The following is a 13,170-nucleotide window of genomic DNA, read 5'->3' as shown; positions in this document are numbered from 1 at the left end:
CAACAATTGTTTTATAGCTACCTTATATGCTTATTTCATATTCTGTGTCTCTATATAAGTGTTATGAATATGCTGGACCTATATATATCTTGGAATAGGACAGATAATTTTAAAGTTTTTACTGATAATTGGTTCTAAAATATTTGATCACCTTGTAAAACTATATGTCTATTGTGCTATAAACAGGTGCATGTATATGTCATTATAGACCTACAAATATATTTGTAGTTATATGATTTTACCCATATGTCATGCCTTTATATATAATTGAATTTCAAAGTAATGTACTCCATAAGGCAACAACTCACATACACTCTCAATTCAATCTCCAGAATAAGTACCAAAGCATTTTCTTTAGAAAATAAAAGAAAGTATAAATCACATACAAAAATACAAAGGTTATTAAGAATGGTATTCTAGTTAACATATAAGAACGTCTAGATGACCTTGGTTTGGCAGTGGCTTTTAGATACAACACCAAAAGCAAGACACAAGTGAAACAATTGGAAATTTTGACTGTATTAAAATTAAAAACTTCTTCTCTGCTATAGACTTTATCAAGGAAATGAAAATATAAGTGACAGCCTGGTTGAAAATATTTGCAGAACACATATCTGATAAAGGACTGTTATCCAAAATATATAAAGACCTCTTAAAACACAACTATAAGAAAGCAGACCAGGCATGATGGCTCACGCCTGTAATCCCACCACTTTGGGAGGCTGAGGTGGAAGGATCACTTGAGGCCAAGAGTTCAGGACATATCTCTATCCCAAAAGTGCAACAAATTAGCTTAGCATGGTGGTGTGCACCTGTAGTCCCAGCTACTTTGGAGGTTGAGATGGGAAGATCCCTGGAGGCCCAGAGGTCGAGGCCGCAGTGGCTGAGTTTTTGACACTGCACTCCAGCCTGGGTGACAAAGTGAGATTGTGTCTCCAAAAAAAAAAAAAAGACAGCAAACAACTCAAAAATTGGGTGAGGAGGCCTGTGCGTGAAGGTCTGGCAGCTCTTCTCAAACTCCTTGGTTAAAGGAAAGCAACAACAACAACAATTTATCATTAATATGCTACTCATAATTAAATGTGGGATAAAAGAAACTTGGAATTTATGTATCTCCTCTCATTTTCCAAGTACAATTCCTTTGGGTAAAGAATCATCAACCAAATACCTAAAATTATTAACAAATATTAGGAAGTAAAAGTGTTACCAAAAGTAAGTTCAACACGATGGCTTCTGGAGGGCTGCAGTGGCAAGGGAGGCAGCCGCGACAGCAGCAGTGGCGAAGCTGGCCATGGTGGTAGTGGCAGCAGCAGCAAGCGGCAGTGACAGCAGTGGGCTCCAGGCCAGGACCATTAGTAGAAGCAGACCGTGTGCAGGAAGGCCTGGTCGCTCTTCTTCTCCAACTTCTGCAGCAGCTGATCAATCTCATTCTCCATATCCTCTGAGCGCTGGATACACTGGCAGAGCTCGCAGATGAGAAACGCCCCTATGATGGCATCTTCCTGGTTGTCCTGGATGTCCATGTTCACCACATGCACTGGTTGGCAGGTATCCTGTTCTCTGGAATTTAGATCTTCCACCACCTGGTCATAAATTCTCTCTTCACAAGTGATGATCAGATCAAACACATCTTTGCAATCCTGGAACCTTTCTGGCCGGAGCTTGATTCTCTTATTTCTGTCTAACATACACAGAACGCCATTCTGTGTATAGAATTCTTTGTCTTTCGTGATAAGATCATTGTACATTTCATCATATGTGGTTTCGAAATCATAAATATTTGGCTTCTTAGGTACTGGTCCTGGAAGCTTCACATGACGTGCTATTCCAAAGGACTGGACACTGAATCCTCGTTTGCTGAGGATGCTGTGTGTCTCCATGCTCTGGTTCTGGTTACTCCAGCACACCACCGCCACCCGCAGCGGTAACAATGACATGGCTGCGACCGCACTACCCGCGATGCTCTCACTTAAGCTTCTACCGACCACAGCACCTTAGTGCCAACAGAATGGCGACCAAAAAGGGAGACCAAAATGGCGACCAAAAATGGCGACCGTGTTGCGGGGGATATAGTATGTGGCGTCTGTGCTTGCGAGTCTCCTCGAAAGCCCCGAGTGCCGCGCCGCAGGTACCCTGGCATCCAGGCTTAGGCAACGAACACATTCTGAGACGGTTGGCGGCTGGCACCTGCGCAGCCACTCCCGTGCCCCACAAAGTGCAGCCCAGCCACATTTAACATATATTTTTTTTTTCGGCTGGGCGCGGTGGCTTACGCCTGTAACCTAGTACTTTGGGAGACTAAGGCGGGTGGATCACCTGAGGTCAGGAGTTCGATACCAGCCTGATCAACATGGAGAAACCCCCTCTCTACTAAAAATAGAAAATTAGCCGGGCGTGGTGGTGCATGCCTATAGTCCCAGCTACTCGGGAGGTTGAGGCAGGAGAATCACTTGAACCTGGGAGGTGGAGGTTGCGGTGAGCCAAGATCATGCCATTGCACTCCAGCCTGGGCAACAGAGCAAAACTCCATCTTAAAAAAACAAAAACCAAACAAACAAAAAATATATATATAATTGTATATATATAATATAATATATATAATGTATATATATTATATATTATATATTATATATAGTATTATATATTATATATTATATATATTATATATAGTATTATATATTATATATTATATATACAATATATAATACATATATAAAAACATATATATTATATATTATATATAATATATAATACATATATATTATATATATTATATTTATACAATATATAATACATATATATTGTATATATATTATATATATACAATATATAATACATATATATGTATTATATATAATATATATGTTTTTTTTTCCTGTATAGCGAAAGCCTTATTGTTGTCAGTTCAATTGAATGCTTTTTAAAAAGCCTTTTAAGGAATTCTATAACCATCACCAAAACGTCAGTCTGTCCACCTGCATGATCTCCCAGAACACTTCGGCCCCATGTGAGTATGGGGTGGGGAGACAAAAGCAGCATGTGTGAGGCAGCCGGCTGACAAACTGCTATCCAAGCTGGTTAATCTCCTCTCCATTGGTTCTTTCCGTAAATCAAAGTCTTCATGATCATTGGCTACCCCTGCAACAATGAGCTCTTATAGGAGCCTCATGACGTTACACTTGGCATCCCAGTGGTCCACATTAGTAGAAGCAATGGCCCACTGTAAGATAGGGATGACTACTTGACTTCTCAGCAAGGTGACAGGGCTACACTGAATAAACCTGGTGGATAGCCTGAACAGGTCTACAGTGTCAGAGTGATTCTGGAGACCATTCTGCTGTTCTAGGAGCTGAAAGGTGGGGATGCACAGCGCCTGGACATGTCTAGTGGTCCCTGCCCACAGCCTTCTTCCATGCCATACTCATCTACGAGGATAATGCCAAGGTATAGGAAACAAGAATGCTGATGTACATGGCACACATTCACACAGATGGTGAATCTGTGTGAATGTGTGCCACGTACATCATTCTAGTGGTTACAGCAGCACGGCAGATCCTTTGCCTACACAGCGGACAGCAAAGCGCAGGCACCTGCAACAATGCTTTGCAATCTGATTATGAGCTCGGTGCTTATTTAGTGTCTCGCATAAAATTGGTCATATTTCCCGTATGACTTTTTGGCACCTATGAGTCTGTCTGTTTTCCACAGTGGAATTGGTATGGCTAAATATCATTGCAAGGCGATCTAAGAACAGTGTCAGTGGTTAGAGAATTCCATAAAAGGTTTGCCTAAGGAGACAACCATGGGAGCTGTCACCGTGACATACAAACAACTTACAGACTTCCACAAGCAAGTCACTAGTGCTGAGGAATGTAACCAAGTTTGCTGGGCCTTGTGAGACCTCACCAGGTTCTTTTGATAGCTCACGCTTCTGCACTGTGCCTGTCACCCAAGAATGTCTTTTTAAATTAGAAGACTGGAAGAAAACAAAAACCAGAATGTGTCCCACAATCAGAAACCTCTTTCGTGGCAGAGGGAACTTCACAGCCACCAGGGTGTCTTGCCAGACAGAAAGAAACTCCAGGCTTCTGAAGGCCACCCTGGGGAGTTCCTGTTTGGGGGTGTGAGGGAAAATCAGGGAGATTTTTAAAAAGATGGCTGTGGCCTGCCTGGCGTGGTGGGAGGGGAGGTGGTTTCCTGGCAAACTTATTTCTGAAAGGAAAAATAATTTCAAGAAAATAAAAAAGGAAAACTAAATGGAAAAAAAGCCTTGTAAAATCAAATTACAAATTAATGCCAAAACTCTCTCTTCTGCTTTCGAAAACTCCAATTGTTAGAACTTTTCCTTCAGGTTACCACCTATCAAACTACATACCATTTGTGTTTGCTCATGGCTCTCTTCGTTTTCAAAGTTAGGTTGTTTGGAAATAAATCTCAGTTGCAGAGCTGTAACTTAGGCAGGGTTATCAAAAAGTTGCTTAAGTCTGTCATCCCAGCAGTTTGGGAGGCCAAGGCAGACGCATCGCCTGAGCCTAGGGTTTCTAGTCCAGCCTGGGCAACATGCCGAAACCCTGTCTCCTTTAAAAATACAAAAAATTAGCCAGGCTTGGGGTGTGGTGTCGGGCACCTATGGTCCCAGCTACTCGAAGGCTGAGGTGGGAGGATCACTTGAACTTGGGAGGTTGAGGCTACAGTGAGCCGTGATTGCACCAACACACTTCAGCCTGGGCAACAGAATGATACCTTGTGTCAAAACAAAAACAAACACAAAAACGAAACATGTTGCTTAAGGGCATTAAAGTACATAGGGCTAGAAATGTTTTCTAAAATATGTATAATTACACAAAAGAATGAAATTGGACTCTTACCTTACATCATATAAAAAATTAACTCAGAATGAATCAAAGACCTAAACATAGGAGCTAAAATGATAAAATTCTTAAAGAAAACATAGGTGAAAAACTTCATGACATTGGATTTGACAGTGATTTCCTGGACATGACACCAAAAGCACAGGCAGCAGAAGAAAAAAAAAGAGAAATTGAATTATATCAAATTAAAACTTTTGTGCATGAATGACACTATCAAAAGAGCAAAAAGTCAACCAACACACTTGGGGAAAGTATTTGTAAATCATATATCTGATAAGAGGTTCATATCCAGAATAAATATTAAGAACTCCTGTATCTCAAAAACAGAAATGCTAACAACCAGATTTTAAAATGAGCAAAGGACTTGAATAGACATTTCTCCAAAGCAAATATACAAATAGCCAATAAACACATGAAAAGATTTTCAACATCACTAATCACTAAGCAAATGCAAATCAAAACCATAGTGAGATACCACTTCACACCCACTAGGATGGCATATATATATAATATATCTCATATATATATGTTTTTAAAAACAGAAAATAATAAGTGAGGATTGCAAGGATGTGGAGAAATTTAAACCCTTGTGCGCTGCTCTTAGAAATGTAAAATGATGCAGCCACTATGGAAAACGGTATGACTATTCCTCAAAAAATTAAAAATAGAAATAGCATATGATCCAGCAATTCCACTTCTGGGTATATACCCAAAATAATTGAAAGCAAGGACTCAAACAGATATTTGTACACGCATGTGTTCACAGCAGCATTATTCACAACAGCCAAGACGTGGAAGCAAACCACATGTCCATTAGTGAATGAATGTATAAACAAATGTGGTATTTACATACAATGGAGTATTATTCAGCTATATAAACAAAGGAAATTCTGATACATGTTACAGCATAGATGAACCTTGAAGACATTATCCTAAGTGAAATAAGACAATCACAAAAGACAAGCATTGTATGAATCTACATATTTGAGGAACCTAAAGTAGTCAAATTCATAGACACAGAAGTAGAACGGTGTTTGCAAGGAAAAGGGAGTTATTATTTAATGAGTGCAGAGTTTCAGTTTTGTAAGATGAAAAAATTCTGGAGATGGTTGGTAGTAGTGGCTGCACAATTATGTGAATGTACTTCATGTCACTGAACTGTACACTTAAAACTGGTTAAAATTATAAATTTTATCTATATTTTACCACAATTTAAAATATAAACATTGATACACACACTGGAACTATGTACAATCAATATTGGCCCACCAATTGTAACAAATGGACCATACCAGTGCAAAATGTAAATAATAGGGAAAACTGACAAGAGAGTAAGGAAGTATAGGAACTGTGTACTTTCTGTTTTTTTTTTCCTACTGTAAACTTAAAACTGCTTTAAAAATCACCTCTTTTTTAAAAAAGTAAATGTACATACTAAGTTTATTGCCTCAAGAAACATCACCTTTCCCTCAATCAGGATTCTCTAGTTGCACTAGCACAGTGGTGAGCTTGTCTCTGGCCCTAAGCCAGACTTCGTGGCAGCCAGTAATGATGAAAAAGCCAGACATCCTATGTCAAGGGCAGAAAGGCTAATGTTCTAGGGCTTCTTTGATTTCTTTTTTTGTCCTCTACTTTTTTTTTTCTCATAGTACATTTTTCTGTAGAGTTAGGTTGAATTTGTTGCTGCCTGCCTCAGATGCCACAGTTGTTTGTTATGGCTCTGATATTTAATTAGGATCTGACCAATTCTGATAACAAAAGAGTTAACTTGTACATTTTAGATTATTTTTCTGGAGTATACCCCCTCTCTGGCTTGTATAAACGGTAGTATATTTATTTCTTTTAAGTATGTCTTTCTATTTCAGCCAACATTATTGAGAAAGTGCCTTGTATCGGATAATTTTCAAAGTTCTAAGAATACAATTAAAAACATGTTTTGTTTTATTTTGTTTTTTACCTCAGTTGATACTACAGTCTAGTAAAGGAGACAGACATTAAACACATAAGCTTGCAAATAAAAATGTAAATATATTCAAGGAGGAAATGAAATAGGTGCAATGACCCACTTTAGATTAGATGGTCAGAAAAAGCCTATTTGTGGGAAGTAACTTTCAAGATGAAGCCAGTAAGATGACTAGGAGCCAGGCAGGTGAAGTGTGGGGAGTGATTATTTAGGCAGAAAGAAGAGTATGAGCAAATTTTCTGAGATGAGAATGTGCTATGTGAATTTGGGCAAAAAGAACAAAAAGGCCAGTGTGACTGCAGTGCAGTGAGGGGAAGAGGGGCACAGATGAGTTCTGAGAGGTGGACAACTGTCAAGTCATATAAGATCTTATATCACTGGTAGGTGTTTTCATGTTTAGAGTAATAAGATTATAAGAGTGTCAGAAATTGTTCTAAGTGCTTTACTTGGTTTTTAATTTTTTTTTTTTTTAGTACAGATGGGGTCTCACTATGTTGCCTAGGATGGCCCTGGACTCCTGGGCTCGAGGGATTATCCCACTTCAGCCTCTCGAAGTGCTGAGATTACAAGCATGAGCCACCAAACCTGGCCTCTAAGTGCTTTACTTGTATCGTCACATTCAATCCTCACAAAAACCCTGGAAGTTGGGTATTATTCTCATTTTCAAGATAAGAAAAGTGAGGAGCAGAGAGGTTAAGTGACTTGCCCCCAGTCACTAGTAAAATAGCACAGATGGAATTCAAACTCAAGTGGTCTGGCCGTAGAGCCAAAATTCTTCATTCCTCATTAAACATGATAGGAAACAATAGAAGGGTTTTAAACGAGATGCTTATATGTTGAGATTTACACATTTTAAAGATAATTCTGACTGAATTGGAAAGAACTGCTTGGAGGTGAGCAAAAGAGAAAGCGGGGAAAATAATTATGAGGCTATTACCACAGTCCAAGAAAGAGATGACTGTGGCTTGTTTCCTGGTGGAATGAGAAAAATAGATGGATTAAAAATATGTCTTAAAAATACTTTATTCAATATATAGGAAGAATGGATAAGATTTGGTAATGTACTAGGTGAGGACAGGGGAAAGAGTGCAAACAAGGTGATATATCTGGTACATGGTCCTTTTGCAGATCATCATGATATTCTTAAATTGCTTGTAGTTTTAATTGAATTAAACTAATCATTCCTTTTGTGATAACTGAGGTTGGTGTTTTTTATTCTCCAACAATAAGCCTTTTATTAGTTTGTTTTCCACAATTTCTACTGTGTACAACTTAATTTGGCAGATTTAATTTCTTTCAACAAGATTTAATTTGTTATGCCAAGAAGATAAAACATAAAGAGAAAAGAATACTTTCTGTTTTCAGTCTATCAGGGCTGCTATAACAAAAATATCATAAACTGGGTGGCTTATAAACAACAAACATTTATTTCTCACCATTCTGGAGGTTAGGAAGTCCAAGATCACGGTGCTAGCAGATTTGGTGTCTGGTGAGGGCCTACTTCCTGTTTCATGGATGCCCCTGTTTTCATGGTAACTTCACAGGATAGAAGGATAAGGGAGCTCTCTCAGAGCTTTCTCAGGCTTCTTTTATTAGGGCACTAATCCCATTTATGAGAATGGAGCCCTAATCACCTCCCAAAGTTTCCTCCTCCTAATACACTTAGTTTGGGGGCTAGAACTTTAACATATTAATTTAGGCGGCGACACAAACATTCAGACCATAGTACTTCCTCATCCCCAAAAGTCAGCCACAATCTTAAATCATGTTGATAGACCATGCTTAATACCTGAAGCACATCAATTACCTTATCCTGACTTCTAAAGAGTTTTATATTGAATCCTTGGTAATTATTATGCATTATGAACTTTTCTATCAACTATCCTTCGGTTCAGTAACAGTATCTAATGGAATTTTATATTTTGCGGCAAAAAAATTACTACATTTACCATGTAATTTTCAGAGCAAGTGTTAGTGATCAATTGGGTGGGTTAGAGTAAGACTTGATTCTTTCTATCCTGATTTTAGAAATGTTAAAAGTCACCGTGTGTATTTGAAGATGTCACATATTCTCTGCATTCTCAAGTCTCTCTCTATAAAATCATGTGTTATCAGTGTTTGTCAATTAATATACAAGAGTCCTCAGGCATATTGTTTCTCAGAATCTTCTTATAAAACACAATTATGAGCAGTGATCATGGAATTATCATTTTTTGGTAATACTTAAGTACCAGGGATTTCTTTAGTTTCTCCCTTGATCCTTTGCTCATTCAAAATCTGGCTCCTAGTGTCATTCTATGCTCCCTAATTTTCCAAAAGTATAAATACATATATGTGTATACACACACACACACACACACAGAGGCATGAATGCTGAGAAATGCTTTAGTTTATTTGAAAAATAACTATTGTTTTAAAAATCTTGAGTATTATTTTTCCCAAAGATGAGAATCCGTGATCACTACAGTCAATATCCATCACTGGCTTTGGCTAGGGTTGGGCTATACACAATGTAAGACAGATGGAAGCTTCTCTACCAAACTGTTGCTGTTTTCAGGAACTAAAATTCTCCCTGAATGTGTCCCTTATTTATATAATGTTATTAAAGACCAGTGGCACAAATGGAGAAGCAGAATGTGTGAAATTTCACTGATTTATTCATTTTCCTATTGGATTCACATATGAGGAAGTTCTTACACATCAGTTATTTTACTTAAAAGAAAATTATTATATTTTGACTTCACTAATCGGGCCTCCCCAGTGTCTATCACATAAAAGTCAACCTTTCCAATGAGGTATTCAATGTGTCTACACAATCCAGGTCCTTAACTGTCTAGCATTACCTTCTACTTTTGCTGTTCATGAGACTTCTTTAATCTAGCCGGGCTCCTAAGCCCTCCAGAAATTTTTTTTTTTTTTTTTTTTTTAAGATGGAGTCTTGCTCTGTCGCCCAGGCTGGAGTGCAGTGGCGTGATGTTGGCTCACTGCAAGCTGCGCCTCCCGGGTTCATGCCATTCTCCTGCCTCAGCCTCCGGAATAGCTGGGACTATTTTTAGTAGAGATGGGGTTTCACCGTGGTATCGATCTCCTGACCTCAGGATCCACCCGCCTCGGCCTCCCAAAATGCTGGGATTACAGGCATGAGCCACTGCGCCCGGCCCAGAAATTTTTTTAAAAAATATTTTTTTCATCAGACTGCCTAGTCTTATAAAGTCAATTGAAATATGTTCAATTGGCTGGACACAAAGCCTCCTGAGTGTTATTCTAGCACTTTGGGAGGCTAAGGTAGGCAGATAGCTTGAGCCCAGGAGTTTGAGCCAGCCTGGGTAACATGGAGAAACCACATTTCTACAAAAATACAAAAATTAGCTAGTTGTGGAGGTGTGCTCCTGTAGTCCAAGCTACTTGGAAAGCTGAAGTCGGGGGATTGCTTGAGCCTGGAAGGTCAAGGATGCAGTTAGCAGTGATGGCACTACTGTACTCCAGCCTGGTCTACAGAGCAAGACACTGTCTCAAAAAAAGAAAAAAGAAATATATTCAATTATTTATTCATTCAGTAACAGAAACTCACCTTTTATGTGTGTGGTTATGAATGAGATACCAAGATAAGTCTTAAGATATTTTGAAATATAATTCTTGTTTATTTTTTCCAATATAGTAAAAACAGATTCAGAGACCAAAAATAAATACTGTGTGTTGTTTTCTTCTTTGTTTAGATAATTTCCAATTATGTCTTTTAGCAGATATATACATATTTTAGGTCAAAATAATGCCCTTGCCATTTTTGATCTCAATACACATGATTTTACATTTTTAAAACTTTTGAAAAAAATGGACTCCCAATGTGAGGACTGTGGACCCATAAGAATTCTTTTGGGGGGAATGGACTGTGTGGGTTGCATGGATCCAAAAGTCACTGTACTAGGAATCAGCTAAATGATCTCCAATCATCTATTTTATTTTGGGAAATATCCTACAATCTAAAAGAACAATGATTGTCAGATAGGTCAAGAACGGAAATCCTTGATCACCTCTATTAATTTCAAAAATATTTGAGTAATGTCTTAGCAAAAACATGGAATCTAGTTATCAGTGGTGGTATCATCAACTATGGGTAATGAATACAAATACATGAGTATAATTATTCCCTTGAAAATAGTATTTTGCTAGTATGATAATTACTATTAAAAGCAATGACTTCATATAATGTGGCCCATTTTTATTCCTAAACATTTTCTTTTGAAATAATCATAGATTCATGTGAAATTGTAAAAAGGAATATAGATATCCCACATACCTTTATACAGTTCCCTTCAATGGTAAGATCTTGCAAAACTATTGTACAAAATCACAACCAATATATTGACATTGATACAATCCACCTATCTTATTCAGATTTCCTCAGTTTTACTTGTACTCATTTGTGTGTGTGTGTGTTTAGTTCTGTGCAATTTATCACATGTATTACTTCCTTAATTAATATAGCAATTGTGAGATTTTTCCATGTTGTTGCAAGTTCATCTTTTTCATTGCTATATAATATTCAAATATAAGAATAACCACAATTTATCTATCTTACTATTGATGGGATATTGTGCTTATTTCAAGTTTTAGTCTATTACCAAGGATATTGCTATGAATATTCTTATCAGTTTTTTGGTGCATGTGTATAAATGTTTCTATTAGGTATACACCTAGAAGTCAATATTCTAGTCATAGGACGTATGTTCAGCTTTAGCAAGTACTGTCAAGAGTAGTACCAATTTTCTAACTCACCAGAAGTGTATAGGATTTGTATTGCTTTGTATACTACAACACTTGGTAATGTCACTATTGAAAATTACAGAATTACAGTCTAAATGCTGTGTACCGTTACCTCACTGTGATTTTAATTGGAATTTGCCTAATGACTAATTAGATTAACTATCTTTTCCTACATTTATTGGACATTTGGATATTCACTTTTGTGAATGTTGTCTTCTAGTTTAATTGATTATATAAATTCTTTTTGTATTCTGGATATGATCCAGAATACTGTAAGACTGTACCATTTTATATTCCCACCAGCAATATATGACTTATCTGCTTTCTCCGCATCTTTGCCAGCTTTTGGCATTGTCGCTCTTTTGTGTTTTAGTTATGCTGATATTATTTGGTGATATCTCAGACTGTTTTAATTTGTATTTGCTTGAAGGATGATGTTGAGTATATTTTTGTGCATGTATTTGTGGCTTTCTTTGTAATTACATGCTTGATGTGCATAGTAATTTTTGAATCTATACCTTCGTGGTTTCCAGTTTTGGAAAATTCTTATCTGTTATTTATTAAAATAGTGATTTTTGCCTCATTCTTTATCTCCTTTCCTTCTGGGATCCCAATTACATATGTGTTGCCATTTTTAGCTATAGTCTCTGTGTCCCTTATTATATATTTTCCATCCATTTGCCTCTACATACTTGTGAATATTCTCTTAGGATTTATCTTCCAGTTTGCTAAATTCTCTTTTTACTGTGCAGCCCTGTATTAAACCAATTATTGGGTTATTAATGTGTATTTTAGATTTATCGTTCTACATTTTTCACTTAATCATTTGTTGAAGTTTTCAGCTTGTGACAAAAATTTCTATTTTATTTTATGTCCTTGAGCATATTCAGTATAGCTAATATGTTCTGTTAACTCTTATATTCTGCTGCTACATATCGATTTCTATTATCCATTGTTTCTCTGATTTCACTAATGTTTTCTAGTCTTTTAATTTCCTTAGTTATGTTTGATTGAATACTGTGATGGTTAATACTGAGTGTCAACTTGATTGGATTGAAGGATGCAATATTGATCCTGGTAGTGTCTGTGAGGGTGTTGTCAAAGAAGATTAACATTTGAGTCAGTGGGCTAGTGAAGGCAGACCCACCCTTAATTGGGTGGGCACCATCTAATCAGCCACCAGCAAATATAAAGCAGGCAGAAAAACGTGCAAAGGAGAGATGGGCTTAGCCTCTCAGCCTACATCTTTCTCCCCTGCTGGATGTTTCCTGCCCTCAAACATCAGACTCCAAGTTCTTCAGTTTTGGGACTCGGAATGGCTCTCCTTGCTCCTCAACTTGCAGACAGCCTATTGTGGGACCTTGTGATCACGTAAGTTAATATTTAATTATATATATATATACACACACACACACACATACACACACACACACACACATATATATATATATATATATATATATATATATATATATATATATCTTATTAGTTCTGTCCCTCCAAGAGAACCCTAATACAAATACTTCTAATCGTATATGAAAAACTATGGAAATTATTTCTGGCATATGATGA

General features: G+C 37.3%; 1 protein-coding gene and 1 pseudogene across 1 annotated transcript; both read right to left on the bottom strand.

Annotated features, from left to right (window-relative positions):
- Positions 1–1,352: 1,352 nt before the first annotated feature.
- Positions 1,353–1,943, bottom strand: LOC129475620 (RNA polymerase II subunit A C-terminal domain phosphatase SSU72-like). The gene has a single exon (XM_055267793.2). The coding sequence runs from the start codon at positions 1,935–1,937 to the stop codon at positions 1,353–1,355; it is 585 nt and encodes a 194-aa protein (XP_055123768.1). The 5' UTR covers positions 1,938–1,943.
- Positions 1,944–2,900: 957 nt separating this feature from the next.
- Positions 2,901–11,950, bottom strand: LOC129475379 (transportin-3-like; annotated as a pseudogene).
- Between the last annotated feature and the right edge of the window lie 1,220 nt (positions 11,951–13,170).

The sequence above is a fragment of the Symphalangus syndactylus genome, chromosome X (assembly GCF_028878055.3).
Source record: "Symphalangus syndactylus isolate Jambi chromosome X, NHGRI_mSymSyn1-v2.1_pri, whole genome shotgun sequence".
NCBI classification, from domain to species: Eukaryota; Metazoa; Chordata; class Mammalia; order Primates; family Hylobatidae; genus Symphalangus; species Symphalangus syndactylus.
This window is presented reverse-complemented; position numbering and strand designations above follow the sequence as displayed.